General features: G+C 42.0%; 1 protein-coding gene across 2 annotated transcripts in view; it reads left to right on the top strand.

Annotated features, from left to right (window-relative positions):
• The window catches only part of ELP4 (elongator acetyltransferase complex subunit 4), a 480,195-nt gene that overhangs the window by 291,286 nt on the left and 169,673 nt on the right, over window positions 1-19,236 (top strand). For both annotated transcript variants that reach the window (XM_073604507.1, XM_073604508.1), the window contains exon 8: window positions 3,886-3,994. In XM_073604507.1, coding sequence (XP_073460608.1) covers window positions 3,886-3,994 — 109 coding nt within the window. The remainder of the gene's footprint in view (window positions 1-3,885; window positions 3,995-19,236) is intronic.

The raw sequence follows: 19,236 nt of genomic DNA, 5'->3' as shown, positions 1-19,236 counted from the left end.
TGCTGGAAGCACACATCAGGGACCAGAAAGTAATTTTAACAGTAAGTGCTTGTCCGCCCTGCTAGTGCTGGCACACTGGGTGAACAGCATGCTGCAGCCCTTTATGTCTGCAGAGTGCTAGATAAGTTGCACACTCTGTGATGCTTTGAAACCAGTATGATCACAAGGATAATATTAAAGGTTACTAGGTAGTGTTTTGTTCCTCTCAGGCATAAGGGGTATAGCTATGGATCGTTCTTCCTATGAACAGGAAAGAGGAAAACATTTCTTATTTGGCAGTACATGGACTGGAAAACACATAAGCGTAAAATATCCTGGTTATACAAAAAAAAAAGATACTGTATAATGATTAATAAACAAAATGGTATATCATGTGTCCTGACACCTCTATAGATGTGTGTTGACATTCAAAGTTGATTGAACCCCATTGCTTATTTACAGTGGGCTGCAACATACAAATATAATACATATGTTTTGTGCATTGCTTGTCCCGAATTAAAAAAATAGCAGAAGCTATTTTTTCAAGTATTGGGCCTCATGCACACTGGACGTTTTTACAGCAGCTGTTTTTGGCAGTAGACATTTTTTTCTACAGTCATTAAACTCTCCATCATGTTATCCTATGTGTCCATGCACACATAGGCTGTTATCAGCAGTTTTTGGGCAGTAACGTTTTTGAGCGGTAAAAAAAAAACCCCAAAACTAGTGGGTTCTGAGAGATGTTTTTCAGCTGTAAAAATGCTCTAACGCTGATAAACACTCAAAAACGTTGCTCACCAGTGTTTTTGATCCATTGAAAAAAAATATATATATATTTTTTTTTTCTTCAAAAAAAAAAAAAAAAAAAAAGCTAAAACACTAACGCAGAAAAATGCTATTGCAAAATCGTTGAAAAAAGTTGAAAAACTCACTGCAAAGCTACTGACGTTTTTATAACGTTATTTTAACGTCTAGTGTGCATGAGGCCTTAAGGTAAAAGAAGCGTGAATCAATGGACACAAATGTGTGCATTGTGTTGCATGTCTTTGCGTTGCGAATTGCAAAATGTTTTATTTTTTTTTTCAATATCTTAACATGTTGATTTATAAAAGTGATTAGACATAAATTCTTCCACTGTCCCTAATCCACCTCCTGATAAGACAGAGCCTTTGGAGTCTCTCTGCGCATGCTCAGTTTGGTGTGTATTGCTAGACAGTTATTTTTTTTTTTTTGAGAGGGTACATGTGATCAGCACGGGGGCCGATCAGCACTGTCCAGACAGAGGGTCAGGGGTCCTGCAGTCTTATAGGACAATGAGAGCAGAATGAAAACTCATCCTACAAGATTTTACCAGACACTGATACAATTCACAAGACTGCTCTAACTGCTGGTGAAAAAAGGTTTTAGCAGTTTTATATTTGCTAAAATAATTACTTTTCCATGTGCTGTGGGAGACCAGATATAGTGAATGAAGGGTCCTGGGTTTAGTAGCACATTATAGCCTAGCAGTTTTAATTTTATACTAAAGTGTGGCCAACCTTATTTATTTTATTAGAATGGCTGCTGTATTGTAGCAAAAGTACTTATCAAATTTTTTTAGGTATCCCTTACTGCTGCATCTAACTGCTGCCAGGAGATCATGCGTATGTGCAAATGTTCCCCTCTATGTTGCTAGTGTGTCCTCCTACATAATAACCCACCCTAGACCTTCCATCTGGCCTTTCAACCAACCCAGCTATATTTGCCTGACTACAGGGGTGGCCATTTTTTCCAATACCACAGGCCAAGAGCAGTACACACTTACCAATCACTTTTTTTTAGTCTTGCTTTTCATTAATCATAAGTAATTCTGTATACAAAAAACTGAGTTACAGTAATGTCTTTGAGTCTTTTAAGAGTACAAGTTAAAATTATGCTTCCCGAATTTGGGCCACTTTTGACAGACAGGGCCCACTTTTATCTAATTTTGGATAGAGTAGATTTAGAACACCTGTCAGGTTTTTATGGATATCTGTGTCCCTGTTGGGGATGATTCATGCCAACTTTTCACGTAGTGACCATTGTCGCAGAGACAGAAATGGGAAATGCAAAACTTTACAAATCAGGTACATAGGAAATATCTTCTAAAGTGGACACCTCTTCTGAGTCTCCCCGCACTTTGGGAGACTCACTTTCCTGTCTTGTCTTTGTTACAGGAAGTGAGGTAAAATCTTTCCAATAGGGGTGCAGGCAGTACTAATACTAGACAGAGATTGTAACGCTGCTTTAAAATTTTAATAAAAAGGTATAGCTGAAGTTCTGTTTTAAGCTGATCTCTATGCTCCCCCGACCTCCATATCCCGATTTCTGGCAAAGATAAAAAATGAATTCCTTTTTTATTCACCTAATGTGAAGCTCCAGTCCCTTCTACTATTTACAGGAGGCAGGGTCCTTCTTGTGGTGTCCCCAACGCTGCCTGTGTGATGTGGCACTTCTCATTGGCTGTCCAGCAGCAAAGTCTTTCAGGATCCAGAAGTGGATACTATTTACGGGAGGCAATTTAAATGATTCACCAGACCACACAGGTAAATTGCCACCATCCCTTGGTAATACATAGAAAAAAACCTCAAAAGGTGGGATTTTATGGGCAATTAAAGAGAATATATATATATATATATATATATTCTCTTTAATTGCCCATAAAATCCCACTTTTTGAGATTTATTCTATCTATTTATGGGAGGCAGGGTCCTTCTTGTGGTTTCCACAACACTGCCTGTGTTAATAATACTCCAAGATACGCCCCTTCTTAACCAATGTCACCACAAAGCTTCTGATCCACTCCCTGGTCATCTCCCGCCTTGACTACTGCAACTCCCTCCTCATTGGCTTACCTCTAAATATGCTATCCCCACTTCAGTCCATCATGAACGCTGCTGCCAGGCTCATCCACCTCACAAACCGCTCAGCGTCTGCTATACCCCTCTGCCAATCCCTCCATTGGCTGCCACTCAGTCACCAAATTAAATTCAAGATACTAACTATTACTTACAAAGCCATCCACAACCTGGCCCCCAGCTACATCTCTAACCTAGTCTCAAAATACCAACCTAATCGTTCTCTTCGCTCCTCCCAAGACCTCCTGCTCTCAAACTCCCTTGTCACCTCATCCCATGCTCGCCTTCAGGACTTCTCCAGAGCCTCTCCCATCCTCTGGAATACTCTACCCCAATCGGTCCGATTTTCTCCTACCTTATCCACTTTCAGACAATCCCTAAAAACTCATCTCTTCAGAGAAGCCTATCTGGCCCCCACCTAACAACTGTACATTTATCTTCTCAATCAGCACATCACCCACAGTTATTACCTCTTGTATCTCTTGACCTTCCCTCTTAGATTGTAAGCTGTAAGGAGCAGGGCCCTCTGATTCCTATTGTATTTGTACTGTCTACCTTCAAGTTGGCGCTATATAAATCCTGTGTAATAATAATAATAATGTGGCACTTCTAATTGGCTGTCCAGCAGCAAGGTTCTTTCAGGATCCTGAAGCGGATTCTGCATTGATGGCATGAGCATTAGGGAACTGTCTAAGACCAGGTGGCATGGGCACATCTGCAGTGTTAATCAGTACATCTTTCTTTACAAAGTAAGAAAAAGAAAATGCAGTATAGGTTAGAGGTAGGTGGAAGGAAGGTCATTTGCCTAGAGATGGACTTTAAGGCAGTAGAATACAGAGAATAGTTTCCTCTTATTATGCCTTATGTGTTCTCCTCTACAAGTCTCTCTATATAATCACTGCACATTGGGAAGCTTTATAGTGTGGATTTATTTCTGCCTATTTGGCAGCTCATTGATAAGACACAGATTTATCCTGCAAACACTAATTACATCCTCCTCAATGTTTATTTTGTTTTGCTTGTTTTACAGAATAAAGCAATTACAGTGCGTGTAAGAAACTTGTCAGATACAGTCGTTGGCCTTGAATCATTTATCGGCTCAGAGAGGGAATCCAATCCATTATACAAAGACTATCATGGTGAGTTAATTTGTCTGCACATCCAGGAGATAGCTATGGTGCCTAAAGTGTACATGGAGTTCTGGTCACCTGTCCCTTTCTTGTGCTTGAACTGTGCTGTAGCATGTGTTCATGGAATTTACTATTGTGCCCTGAGTGATCATTCCTTCACTTAGGGCTCTGAGCACATCCTCCAGATGGTAGCTCTTTCTGGAAGATACAACTGTGAGTACTCAACACTAGGTTCAGCTGTGAACATAAGTGAACCGTTATATACAGGGTACGAGGTGCATCCAGGGCTGAGCACAGTACGACTGAGTATTGACAGTTGCAAACCACAGCGACAACCATTGTATGTCTGAAAGATGGCTTCACATTGTGCATTCTAGGGGGGGGCTACGTTCAAACCTATCTGGATGCTGCACTGTGTTTTCTGCAGGGTGGATAAAAATCAATGATTTTAAAAAAAAAAACTGATTTGTTTTTGTTTAAATCAGATTTTTTAAATTTTTTATCAAATTTATTTTAATAAAATTATGCTTTTGGAGTAAAAATCTTTCTAAAGATAGTTTTCTATTTAAGATGCATTAAAAATGTAGTTTATTCAGCCTGAAATGGAGCTTAGTTATGTAGCATTAGGGTGTATATTCTGCAGTATTTACATTTTTGGTAAACTCGTTCAATTAATCCAAGCTCTGCAAGATAACATGCACTGCATTGATGCATTCACACAATTTCTATTGCATGCAATACCGCATGTGGCCAGAGGTGTGGGGGGTGCCAGAGAGACTCGGAAATACTCAGAGACCGCTCGGCTGCGCTCGGAAACCCCCGGAAAGGCTCGGAAACACTCAAACTGAGTATTTCCCAGTATTTCCGAATGGCTCTGAACCGTTCCAAGTGTCACCCGCGCCCCCGCACCTCTGCCCAAATGCAGCACTGCACACTGCAGAGGCTTGAATCCTGCTCGTTTTGCGAAACAACACTTGCAAACCGAGTCAGGATTTTAAAAAAAAAATTGCTCGTATTGCGAAACGCTCGTTAACCTTGTTACTTTCTAATGAAAATGTGGATGGAATGGACAGCATAGAGATAGGCATGTTCAGTGCCTTGAAAAAGTATTCATACCCCTTGACATTTTCCACATTTTGTCATGTTACAATCAAAAACTTAAATGTATTTTATTGGGATTTTATGTGATAGACCACCACAAAGTGGCACATAATTGTAAAGTAGAAGGAAAATGATAAATGGTTTTCAAAATTGTTTTACAAATAAATATCTGAAAAGTGTGGCATGCATTTGTATTGAGCCCTCTTTACTCTGATACCCCTAACTAAAATCTAATGGAACCAATTGCCTTTAGAAGTCACCTAATTAGTCAATAGAGTCCACCTGTGTGCAATTTAATCTCAGTATAAATTCAGCTGGTCTGTGAAGCCCTCAGAGGCTTGTTAGAGAAACTTAGTGAACAAACATTATCATGAAGGCCAAGGAACACACCAGACAGGTCAGGGATAACGTTGTGGAGAAGTTTAAAGCAGGGTTAGGTTATAAAAAAAAATCCAAAGCTTTGAACATCTCACGGAGTACTGTTCAATCCATCATCCAAAAATGGAGAGTATGGCACAACTGCAAACCTACCAAGATCCTGGCCGTCCACCTAAACTGACAGGCCGGGCAAGGAGAGCATTAATCAGAGACGCAGCCAAGAGGCCCATGGTAACTCTGGAGGAGCTGCAGAGATCCACAGCTCAGGGGGGAAATCTGTCTACAGGACAACTACTGGTCGCGCACTCCACAAATCTGGCCTTTATGGAAGAGTGGCAAAAAGAAAACCATTGTTGAAAGAAAGCCATAAGAAATCCCATTTGCAGTTTGCGAGAAGCCATGTGGGGGACATAGCAAACACGTGGAAGAAGGTGCTCTGGTCAGGTGAGACCAAAATGTAACTTTTTGTCCTAAAAGCAAAACGTATGTATGAGAGAAAACTAACGCTGCACATGACCCTGAACACACCATCCCCACCGTGAAACATGGTGGTGGCAGCATAATGTTGTGGGGATGCTTTTCTTCAGCAGGGACAGGGAAGCTGATCAGAGTTGATGGGAAGATGGATGGAGCCAAATATAGGGCAATCTTAGAAGAAAACCTGTTAGAGACTGCAAAAGACTTGAGACTGGGGCGGAGGTTCACCTTCCAGCAGGACAACGACCCTAAACATACAGCCAGAGCTACAATGGAATGGTTTAGATCAAAGCATATTCATGTGTCAGAATGGCCCAGTCAAAGTCCAGACCTAAATTCAATTCAGAATCTGTGGCAAGACTTGAAAATTGCTGTTTACAGATGCTTTCTGTCCAATCTGACAGAGCTTGAGCTATTTTGCAAAGAAGAATGGGCAAAAATGTCACTCTCTAGATGTGCAAAGCTGGTAGAGACATCCCCAAAAAGTATTGATTCAGGGGGGCTGAATACAAATGCACACCACACTTTTCAGATATTTATTTGTAAAACATTTTGAAAACCATTTATCACTTTCCTTCCACTTGACAATTATGTGCCACTTTGTGTTGGTCTATCACATAAAATCCCAATAAAATACATTTACATTTTTTGGTTGTAAAATGACAAAATGTGGAAAATTTGAAGGGGTATGAATACTTTTTTAAGGCACTGTAGAGAAATAATTTGGAGGTTGAAGGAGAATTACATTTCAGTGGTATATGTGGTTATTTTGGGTAAGTGATGTGAGGTTACTTACTTGGTTTTAGAATATCTTTCTTCCTTATTTCTTCTTTACTTCAGCTCACCACAACATTAGTGTTGCGGTGTAATTTTGGCTACTCCAACAATTTACTTCTGTAGCATTGTCATGGTAATATTCATACAAAAATATGGCAAGCCTAAAGCAAACATTTGCTTGTTGAGCAAGGCAGCTTTTCCTTTTATTGCTGGCACCCCCCTCACTGCTTTAATCACCTTACTTTCAGTCCTTAGTAACTCTATTGGCCACTGAAGCCTTATATGAATAAAGGTGTCCATATGCAGATCAAAGGTAGCTATGCCCTAAATCGGTTGAAACTTGTTCAGTGGGTGGCCCTGTTGGCACCACCTGGCTCAAAAAAAAGACAATTTTTCACTTTCAATAGATTTTTATTGAAAACATTTAAGGTACAAAACATGGCATACGAGAGCTTTTTGAAATTGCCAAGAAGATTTTATACAGCTAGAACGTAGCTGCCGAGAATGTAAAAACATCCAACAGTATAAATAGCATATTAATAAACAAAACTGGTAGCCTGAAAATTAGAGTAGGTGTCTATGAGCCAGGTAATGTTGTCACAGGCCACGAAACAATAATCAGGTCAAGACATCAAGTCTGAATAAACAACATGATCTGCAACAAGGAAATAAGAAAGAAGGAAAGAGAAAGAAAGGAAATCCACAGTAGGAAGGTGGTAAAGAGAGATGGGGTAAGCGGGAGAGATCGCCAGGAATGCCCAAAACCAGCACCCCATTTCTGGACTACTATGAGTTTGAGTTCTCCATAGACAGTGACAGACGGCCATATTGTATCTACGGGAGAATTTATTTGCATGTCTAGCAGGATGCTGGTCAGTTTCTCATTGATAAAGAACCAGTTAATGCGATGATGAACTTCCTCAAAGGAAACAAAATGTCAATTTTTCAAACAGCTTTTGTTGAAGGAGCAAGGCAAAAAATCCTCATCCAAACAGGCCCACATCCAATCAGATGTAGGCACTATTTGGGTACTCTGACAGCCGCGGGTGCCAGCTGTCAAGATAGAATAAGGTAGATTTTCCATTCACACTGTTTAGCGTGGTTGTTGGAATAAAGTGATTTCTCTTGCTCATCCCATGGGGCTAAACAAAAGAAATCTTAATGCGTGTGGCCAGCTTTACCCATGTATGGTGGAGCACGAGGCTCTCTCCCCTACATATAGTTATGTTTTTTTACCCCATAAATGAATTATATTTGGTTATTTAAAAAAAATGTATTGTATTTTAGAAAATGGCAATTTTTTTCTCCCAAAAAACAGAAGGACATTGGGATCACAAAGGCATTTCTTTCTATAATTACAAAATACGTTCACTGAGTAAATCTTGTTCACATTTCCTGACTGCTAATCATTAGAAATGTTTTCTTTTTTCCGCCTTCAGTAAAGTGCATTAAAGCACCAAAAAGGAACATGGAATTTCCTTGCATGTTGTCAAATCAGATTAGCCAGGCAGGACTCAAGCAGACGCACATCTCAATAGGCTGGCTTTGGGGAATTCGTACTCAGGGAAGGCTTGGCAATCATCTGACCAGCCAGTCGAAGTTGTCATGAAATCAATAGTTTTAAACTGGGAAGCTCGGCAGTCAGAGATTAGGGGGAAGGGGCTTTCTATGGTTGCTCATTTTAAAAAATTTATAGATTGATAAAAAAAAATCTGTTAAGTTCAAACTGTTAAGGATAGAAGACAGAAGATGTTGAGGTGTCTGGTGATCCACCGTTCCTAGACAAGCATTGTGTCTTAGACTTCTCAGAATTGAAAAATACATCAGACAGAATTAAGAAAAATAGAACTAGGTACATTGAGTAGTATCATTTGTATACACAGACGTATGTTCACGGTAGATTTCCATTGATAGAACTTGTAGGTAACACCTCATTTACAAAGACCACTTTCTTGTTTTACTTACCCAAACCCGACTATAAATATTGTCAATAGGGATTAGTGTAGTGATTTTGGCTAAATTGATTTTCGGACAAAATCTATTTTCTTTTCTTTATTTATAGGGTGCATTCTTTCAGGTTTATTTTGGGTAGCTTATTTATTTTAATAATGTTCTTTTTATTTGTGCTATTTTTTCAGTTTTTTCTTTCTGTAAAAAAAAAAAAAAAAGCTAAACAAAACTAATGAGGGGCCGTTTTTTTGGCATAACAACAGATCCAGGATAGTTGGAAGTATACTGTTGTCTTTTTTCTCAATTTTCAGCCTAGTGATGTTACATGGCATGCCACTTCTCTCATATAAATGTATAGAAAAGGGTCAGTCAACTCCAAAATGATGTAAATAAAAACCCCCGTGCCTTACCACAACCTAACCTCAAAATCAACAAAATGAAATCAAACACAAAAAAAACACAAAAAATCTCTGAGCTGCAGCAAACAAAGAATGGGGCTGATTTACTAAAATTGTAGAGTGCAAAATGTGGTGCAGCTCTGTATAGAAATCAACCAGCTTCCAATTTTTTTGTCAAAGTTAAATTGGACAAGCTGAAGCTTTAAGGCTTCATGTACATGGGATGTTTTTACAACCTCTCCTGAACGATTTAACTTGACAGATAGTGACTGATGTTTAGAACATCCGTTTTGCCACTTAGAAATGTTTTACCGCATTTGCGTTTAGAAGTGTTTAAAATATATATATATATATATATATATATATATATATATATAGTGGAACCTCAGTTTGCAAGTAACGCAGTTAACGAGCGTTACGCAAAATGAGCACTGTATTTCTAAAAATCCTAACTCGGTTTGCCAGTGTTGTCTCGCAAAACAAGCAGGATTCAGGCCAAAAGCGGTGTGCAGTATCGCTTTTGGCCTGAGGTGGGGGGCGCCGGAGCCGAACAGCGCCGATCGTCGGCGTTCGGAAATGCATGGAAAGGCCCGAGGACAGTTCGGCTGACCTCGGCAAACCTCGTGAACGAGGTTTGCTGACGTCAGCCAAAGTGTGCTTGGGCCTTTTCGGCCGTTACTGAGGGTCTCGGGCGCCCCCCACCTCTGGCCGCATGCAGTATTGCATCCCATTGAAGTCAATGCGGAACAAATTATTTTCGTTTCCATTGACTTCCATGGGAAAACTTTGATATGCTGGAACTGATTATGCTCGTAATCCGAGGTTCCACTGTGTATGTATGTGTATATATATATATATATATATATATATATATATCCGTCTAAACGCGGTAACTTGCGTTTAGCCGCGCTTCATTTACAGGTGTTTTTCATTTTTGCCTATTTGAAAAAAAAAAAAAAAATTATATATATATATATATATATATATATATATATATATATATATATATATATATATTTTTTTTTTTTTTTTTTTTCAAATAGCCAAAAATGAAAAACACCTGTAAACGAAACGCAAGTTACCGTATTTAGACGGGTTTGGCGCTTGAAATGGCTCAACAGCCTAGAAACGACTGTAAATGACCCTGTGTACCTGGACAGATAAGATAACATAGAGGAGCGTTCAGGAGCAGTTGAAAGATACGCCCAACTGATCCTAAACGTCCATTTAGCAGCAGCAGTGTACATGAGGCATAAATGGTTTCTATGCAGAGCAGCACCAGATTTTCAACCCCAATGTGTTTCTACATGAAAAATAAGAAATCTCAAAAAAGTGTTGCGCTGCTCAAATCAATAAATAACAATATCCAAATATAAAAATACTACCATAAATCATAACATGTAATACCATATAAACAATGATGTTTTCATTTTGGATCAAGGTTAGCTGTTTGGATCTCTCATATCTCCCTGGAAGTACACCTGTAGGGTCTGTTCACCCGAGTTTCCAGCTCCTCCTGCCTTCTGTGGCCCTTGTGATTTGCTTTATCTAATGGTGATTTGCCTTATGTCTACATGTGCAGAAGATGCAGCATAAGTTAGCCCTTACACTGATCTTTTTTTTTTCAATCAGCGGGTTCGAGGTGGATGGGTGAATCCTTCCCGCTGTGATATTGTATTCTGATGGCAGATCAACTTGTGTACCATCCCGATCATACGTGGATTGAAATTCGGGCAGTCCCTGCTGAACCAGACAAATTTCAATCCATGAATGGCCAGGTTAACAAGTGAGATTCCACAGCATGGGTGGGGGGCGGAGCCTGGGTCTCTGCTAGAGGAGCCTCTTAAAAAACTATAAGCCAGTTGGTGATTGATCAGCTTATCTTTCATCGTTCTGAAATAGAGAAGAGTCATTATATACATTTTCTGTGCTTTCCACAGACATGGCTTTCAAAGACAACAAAATCCAAATCATAATTACTTTATGCTCAAATATATTTTATGCATTTATAGGCACCTATAATAGTCAGCACAAACAATCACTTAAGGCAGTGGTTCTCAACCTGGGGGTCGAATCGAATGATGATTTGCCAGGGGTCACAGAGTCCTGGGCTGTTCCTGAAGCCCGCACCGCTCTCCCAGCCTTTTCGCGGCTGCCCAGCAGGGCTGTCCCTGGAGCCCACAGCCGCCCACTCAGCCTCTTCGCAGCCGCCCATTCAGTTCACGGCATGGCCGGGGGGCAGAGACTAGAGGTCAGCTGACTGGTGAGGAATGTAAAGTGGGAGGGGCTGGAGGAGACCCTATCTCCTGATTTGGCATAGGTGTCACTGCTGCGAGACACCACAAAGTCAGAGACACAGTGAAGTTGGAGACACAGTAAGTAGCACTACCTGTGATTAGAGCTGCCATTAAAAGTCCCCACTACACTTCTCAGGTCAGGAACAAAGAAAAGGGAGAGAAAGAATAAGAGAAAGAACAAGAAAGATGGCTAGAGAGAGGGATGGGGAAAAAAAAAAACAAGAAATTAGGCTAGGGAGAGATGAAAGGCAAAGAAGGGAGAATAAAGAGTGGTACATCCTAAAATGTACCATAAGAGGTTTTTATTATTGTACGAGTGGAAGGGACTCAGGGAGCGCTAAATGTCCATGGGTTAGGGGCGCAAATTACTTATCGAGCCTTGGGTGCTGACCACCCGCGCTCCGAAAATAATTTTACTATTAGGGGTCCGCACAACTTGGGAAATTCTATCAAGGGGTCACGGCACTAGAAGTGTTGAGAACCACTGACTTAAGGTGTATGTAAACCCAATAGTGTCAATTAATTTCTGTTATTTGTGCTTTTATATCTGTTAAATATGCTATTGAGTCCCGTTCACACTATGTGGTGCGGGAACCACATGCGATTTTGAACAGGAATCGCAGCGCATTCCTGTACAAATCACATGCGATTCTTCAGCAGTGCAATTTGAGCCATTCTGTATGGCTGAAAACGCACCGATTCCGCACTAAACGCGTAGGACCCTTTTTTGACCGCACCAGAATAGGATCTGGTGCTCACACCTATGCAATCTGATTCTGCTAATCACACTGCATTTTGCGAACCGATTTCAGGGGTGTCCTTAACATACAAATCCGCAGCGGTTCGCATGAACATGGTGTGATTTGGACGTGGTGCGAAATCCACACAGAATTCAAATTGAAAGTGTTTTGTTTTCTGTTAGATAAGCGCAAAAATACCCATTGCTCTGCACAAAATATCAGCAAGCTCCTAAATTCCTTTTCCTTCTGCCTGTGCTGCAATGACCCTCCCAATTCATTTCTGTGGACTTTAGAACACCTCCCACAATGATACAGAAATAATAAGATGAGGTGTTGTGTGCTCCTCCTTTATGAATTATATACTAGGTGAGAATAAAAGGGAAAAAATTCCTTCTCCACACTCAAGGACTGAAAAGCTGTGATATATTATTTTGTTCTTGAGTTTCAAGACTTCCTTAAAAACAGTTTTACTTGGCATAGCAAATTTAAAAAATGTAAAAAATGAAAAGCAAGTGTTTGTTGCTATAAGCAGTATCACCACTTTGATTTACTAGAGTAGACCTTCGTGTAATGTAAAGAAAAATGTAAACACTTTTGGTTGTTTAAGCTTTTAACTGTCACAAACCTGGACAATTCAAAGTGCACATACGATGGAAAATAGTTTTTTAAGAGAGAAACTGCAGTGAATTGGTCACATCAAAATTATTAGCTGATCAAGAGATATAGGCAGCTGAAGTTACATGCAAACCTCGACTTTTTGGCCTGTCTCTTGTGTCTTCTTGTTGGTCAGTGATGCTGTCCTTCTCATTAAAGACTAATAAGAATGCACGGGAAATAACTTTTGCATATACAGATACTCCTCGTTTAACTACTTAACTGTTTAACCACTTCAGCCCCGGAAGGATTTACCCACTTCCTGACCAAGCCATTTTTTGCGATACGGCACTGCGTTAGTTTAACTGATAATTGCGCTGTCATGCGACGCTGTACCCAAACAAAATTGATATCCTTTTTTTCCCACAAATTGCGCTATAAACAAAAAAGACCGACAATTTTGAAAAAAAAACAAAAAAAACAATATTTTTTACTTTCTGATATTTTTTGTAAAAAAAAAAAAAATTGCAATAAGCGTATTACAATTGGTTTGCCCAAAAGTTATAGCGTCGACAAAACAGGGGAAAGATTTAGAGACTTTTTTTATTATTGTTTTTTCTAGTAATGGCGGCGATCTGCGATTTTTAGCAGGACTTCGACAATCTGACCCTAAGTGACACTTCTTGGTGACCAGTGACATCAATACAGTGATCAGTGCTGTAAAAATGCACTGATCACTGTATAAATGGCACTGGCAGGGAAGGGGGTTAACACTAGTGGTGATCAAAGGGTTAAGTGTTCCCTGGGGAGGTGTTTTCTAACTGTCAGGGGGATGGGCTCACTGGGAGTAGGGAGAGATTGCTGTTCCTGATCACTAGGAACAGCTGATCTTTCTCTCACTCCTCCCTTGTCAGAACGGGGATCCGCCTTGTTTACAAAGGCATATCCCCCTTCTGCCTCTCTTTCACACAATCTCAGGTGGCCAGCGGACATCAGTGGGCGCGCACCCACAAAAGCCAGTGCATGAACCGATGTACCAGTACGTAATTTCGAGAAGCCAAGCCAACTTGCCACAGTATAACTGCGGCGGCTGGTCGGCAACTGAATAACAACCGCTCGGACTTAAAGCGGGGGTTCACCCACACCGCCAAAAAAAAAAAAATATTAAAAGCCAGCAGCTACAAATACTGCAGCTGCTGACTTTTAATACATGGCCACTTACCTGTCCCAGGGTCCAGCGATGTCGGCAGGGGACGCCGAGAACCCGCTCGGTTCTCGGCAGCTGCCGCTGCCATCCTAGGTGAGGGAATCAGGAAGTGAAGCGTTGCGGCTTCACTTCCCAGTTCCCTACTGTGCATGCACGAGTCGCGCTGTGCGTCCCTAGTGGTCCCCGCTCTCTCCTGGGAGCTGTGTGTTCCCAGCAGACAGCGCGGTGGGGACGGGAAGAGGCATAGACTCCCATGGGAGTCTATGCCGGAAGTGGGTGCAGATACCTGTCTTAGACAGGTATCTGCACCCCCCTGAAAGGTGCCAAATGTGACACCGGAGGGGGGGAGGGTTCTGAAAAGCGGAAGTTCCATTTTTGTGTGGAACTCCGCTTTAAGACCAGCTCTCCCCACCCAAACAACGCGTTTTACATCATTGTATCGTACAGTACAGAATTTTTGTTTGTGTTCTGTACTTATGCAAATTAAAACAACGATTTTGAGCTGAAGTTTTGTGTTTAGACCTTTTTTTCACAGTACAGTACAGTAGTTAAGAATGCTTAAAATATTGATTACTTGTGGCTCCTCGTATAATGACCAATTCGTTTAACGACCTGGTCGTTGGAACGGAACCTGGTCGTTAAGTGAGGAGAGCCTGTACTGTAACTACAGCTGCCCAGGAACAGAAACTTTGGCCAAAAAATAAGAGCAACTAGAAGCTAAGCTCCACAGTGTCAATTAATTGAAATATTAGTTATAGTAGTGGCATCACTATTGGAGCTTCCTATGTTATCTTAATACATCTGATTGGATAATAAATTGGTATCAACACACTACTGAAGTCCTCCCTATGGTCCCCTCCTTTGTAAGCTGCCTAAAGTCCTACGCCTATAGTCCTCTTAGTCCTTAGTCCAGCGTTTTGTTGGAAAGATAATAAGATTTTAGGCATTTTTTTAGAACTATTATCAAAACGCTGAATTATGTTTTCATGAATATGTTCATTTGTACTTTAACCTTCAAAATACAAATGGCACAAAAACAGAGCTGACCCTTTTGTGTTCATTAGTATTATCTCCTAGAGTTATGCTGCCTCAAAAACACAAAGGCGTTGGGTATCGGGGGATCCTCTGACACATATGTGGAGGCACTCCAGAGTGCTTTTATTGGCTGGCTCATCAGCCCACTGTGCATTCATCCCTCAAACAAAATACAATATGGCTACCAGTGAGGCCTTTATTCTGTGTCCTGTGGAAGCTGCAGAAATTTGACTCTATGCCAATCTCCAGATTTGGCATTGCCGGTCCAGTTAATGTGTGAAAGTAAATAAATGAAAGCTCATGCTGAATGAAGAGGAAAGGAGGGGGTGGAAGACTTAAAAGTCAAGACAGATTGGGTTTTTTCAGGGATTCAACCACCCCTTCACTTTATATTTTTGTATTTGCCAGTAAACTGAGGATGGCTATGTCAGATTAACCCTTATTGTGCATGTAGATATTTTGGAATCAAATTGCAATTGAGGCGGAAAATGGAATGAAAGGAAGCCATATGGTTTTTAATCATGATAATTTTGGTACAGTTAATCTGGAGGCATCAGTACAGACATCAAGAAATGTCATATTGGAAAGAAAGCTGAAAAAAAGTTGAAAGTGTAATCACATAACTCGAAAACCTATGTTTTATATATATATATATATATATATATATATATATATATATATATATATATATATATATATATGTGTGTGTGTGTGTATATAGCCAAAACTTTTTTGTTTGGATAGAGTAGAGAACAGTTAAACCCCTATCACGATATTTCTTGCTATCTGTGTTGGAATAGGAACCTGTTGCTGTCTTGGAGACACAACAGAAAGTGAGGGCAATTGCCCTCTTTAAAGTGGATGTAAACCTGAAAAAAAAACATTTTTAATAAAGACTTCTACATGGTACAGTAGAGGATGTCAATTCATCTGTGCCCAGTCTTGCCACGAAGAGTTAATCCAGCTCTGAGCAATCCTCTTGTCTTTTTTTCAATAAGATAAAAAAGGACACACAGATATGTTTGTGTCACCACATCCCCCACTGCTATGACTGATAGGGATGAGCCAAACACCTCCCGGTTTGGTTCGTAGCAGAACATGCGAACAGCGTTAAAGTCTTTGGGATGCGAACATGAAAAATCAAAAGTGCTCATTTTAAAGGTTTATATGCAAGTTATAGCCATAAAAAGTGTTTGGGGACCCGGGTCCTGCCCCAGGGGACATGTATCAATGCAAAAAAAAATTTTAAAAACTGCTGTTTTTTCGGGAGCAGTGATTTTAATAATGCTTAAAGTGAAAGAATAAAAATTAAGTATTCCTTTAAATATCGTGTCTGGGGGGTCTCCTTAGTCTGCCTGTAAAGTAGCGCATCTTTCCCATGTTTATAACAGTACCACAGCAAAATGACATTTGTAAAGGAAAAAGTCTGCTCTTGCCCCTAGATTTTCCTGCACCATGTAAAGCAGACGCTGACGATGGTTGCTTGAACCAATCAGACCTTGGTGCTGAGGACTGAAAAATTGTTTAAAGGGAACTGTCAGCCGGCCACCTTCTCCACCGCTCTCCCTATGAGTGAACGAAGCCTCAGAAACACATTGTCCAGCACCAGGAAATGGTAACCTCCCAGGGTCTGGAAATGCGTTACACAAACCTTTCTTCAAGGCCTCCTGAAGATGTTTCATCCACTGCCCCCTCTGCGAAGGCAGGATGAGTTCTGCAACTTTACCCTTGTAACGTGGATCAAGAAGGGTTGCCAGCCAGTAAGGTTCCCTCTCCTTGATACCACGAATCCTAGGGTCCTTTCGCAGGCTTTGCACAAACAGGGAGGCCATGCAGCATAAGTTTGCGGAAGCATTGAATTCTGAGTCCTCTGGGTCACTAAGGATCACATTATCCCTAACTACCTCCTCCCAGCCATGTACAACTCCTTTAGTTTCTGGGGACTGAAAGCCATTCCTTGAAGACTGCTGCTGAGTGTTATCCTCTACATCCATGCCGACACAATCCTCCTCCTCTTCTTCTTGTGTGTTTGGCGGGACCGCAGTATTGCTATCTAGATAAAGGGGGCCTTGAGAGGAAAGGAAGTCCTCCTCTTCCTCCCACTGTTCTGCCTCAAGTGCCCTGTCCATGATTCCACGAAGCGTGTGCTCCAGCAGGAAGACTAGAGGGACAGTGTCACTGATGCATGCATTGTCGCTGCTCACCATCCTTGTGGCCTCCTCAAATGGTGACAGGACATTGCATACATCCTTGATCAGTAGCCACTGGCGTGGCGAAAAGAAGCCAAGCTCCCCTGACCCTGTTCTGGTGCCATACTCACACAGGCCCTCTGCTGTGTGTACAGCCGCTGCAGCATTGCCAACGTTGTGTTCCACCGGGTGGGCATGTCATAAATGGCAATTGGTGGGCAGGTTGCATTCCCTTTGAATGTCAGCCAGCCGAGCACTGGCATTGTATGACTGGTGGAAATGACCACAGACTTTTCTGGCCTGCCTCAGGAGACCTTGTAAGCCTGGGTACCTGGTCAAGAACCGCTGAACCACCAAATTCAGAACATGTGCCAAACATAGAACATGGGTCAAGTGTCCCTCTTGGAGCACGGAGAGAAGGTTGGTGCCATTGTTGCATACATTCATTCCTGGCTGAAGCTGGCATGGCGTCAGCCACCACTGAACCTGCCCATGCAGAGCTGAAAGAATCTCTGCCCCAGTGTGGCTCCTGTCCCCTAGTCAGACCAACTCAAGCACCGCATGGTATCTTTTAGCCTGACTGCTTGCGTAGCCCCTTGAATGCTTACGGAGCACTGCTGGTTCAGAGGACAAATCTGCAGAAGAGGCCATAGAGGAAGAAGAAGAGGAGGGGGTGGAGGAGAGAGCTGTGGCAGAATCACCACTAGCATTTTGGAGGCGTTGTGGCGGAACAAGCTCCAACAACACTGAACCCTGTCCTGCATCCTTCTTAGCTGCCAGCAGAGTTACTCAGTGCCCCGTGAAGGAAAGGTAACGTCCCTGCCCATGCCTGCTGGACCATGAGTCAGCGGTAATATGAACCTTACTGCTGACTGCCCTGTCCAACGAGGCCAAAACATTGCCTTCCACATGCCAGTAGAGAGCCGGAGTGGCCTTCCATGAAAAGAAATGGCGTTTTGGAACTTGCCATTGAGGTACAGCACATTCCACAAATTCACGAAAGGGGGCAGAGTCTACCAGCTGAAAAGGCAGCAGTTGCAGTGCTAGGAATTTGGCCAAACTAGTATTTAGACGCTGAGCATGTGGACAGTTCAGCAACTGGGGTAGGGAAATTTGCCTGCTAAAATCAATTGGTGGTGTACTGCTAGCAGATTAGCTGCAAGTACTTGGGACACCTATTGCTATACCTTTATTACTCTCAGTGCAGGTTTTTGAGAGGACTGGAGGTATAGTAGGGTTGGAGATCCATAGGAGCAAGGAGAAGTTCGCCTTTTTCTATGATGTGGGTCTTTCAAGTGCTGTTGCCAATGGTCTGCATGGCAGGTCGTCATATGTCTGGTCAAGCATGTGGTGCCCAAGCAGCTGCTGTTCTGGCCACGCTTGATCTGCTTCAGACATTTACAAACAGCAACGGTGCGATCTGCTGCACACGTGTCGAAAAAGGCCCACACCAAGGAACTTTTAAAAGTCAGCGGGGAGTCAGCAGCGCCCTGCACCTGTGGAGCTCTGCAGTGTGATGCAATAGGGTAGCTGCCCTTAAGCTGCCCCCCAGAAGACATCCTGCCTCGTTGGAGTTGTGCCTCCTCCTCTCTTCTCTCAGGCACCCAAGGACAGTCAGTGACCTCATCATCCCCTCCCTCCTCATCACTGGAGCAAACTTGCCAGTATGCTGCAGCTGGGGGAACATGACTGCCAGTTTCTTGTCCTTCTGTGGCAACCCCTCTCTTAAGGCTCACGTTACTCCCTTCCTCAACCTTTGAACCAACATCAGAGCCTTCAAATCGCTGCGCATACTTCAGCAGCATAAAACTGTGATCAAATAATTCTGGGGATTCCTCCGTGCATGATGGTGGGGCTATAGAAGGAGTGACTGTGGATAAGGAGCCAGTGGAATAGGCCGCTTTGGCAGCTGTGTTGGAAGGCAGACTACTCTGAGCCTGGGTGACGAAGGATGAGGACGGCTCCGTTATCCACTCCACCAACTCTTCTGCATGTTGTGGCTCATTAACAGGACCAGCAGCAGAAAAAAAGGACAAGCGTGGCCCACGGCCACCTGCAGAGGATGCACCATGTCCACCTGCAGAGTATGCACCATGTCCACGACCACC

Source organism: Aquarana catesbeiana, linkage group LG11 (assembly GCF_042186555.1).
Source record: "Aquarana catesbeiana isolate 2022-GZ linkage group LG11, ASM4218655v1, whole genome shotgun sequence".
Taxonomy (NCBI): domain Eukaryota; kingdom Metazoa; phylum Chordata; class Amphibia; order Anura; family Ranidae; genus Aquarana; species Aquarana catesbeiana.
Note: the sequence above shows the minus strand (reverse complement) of the source record. Positions and strands in the feature narration are given on the sequence as shown.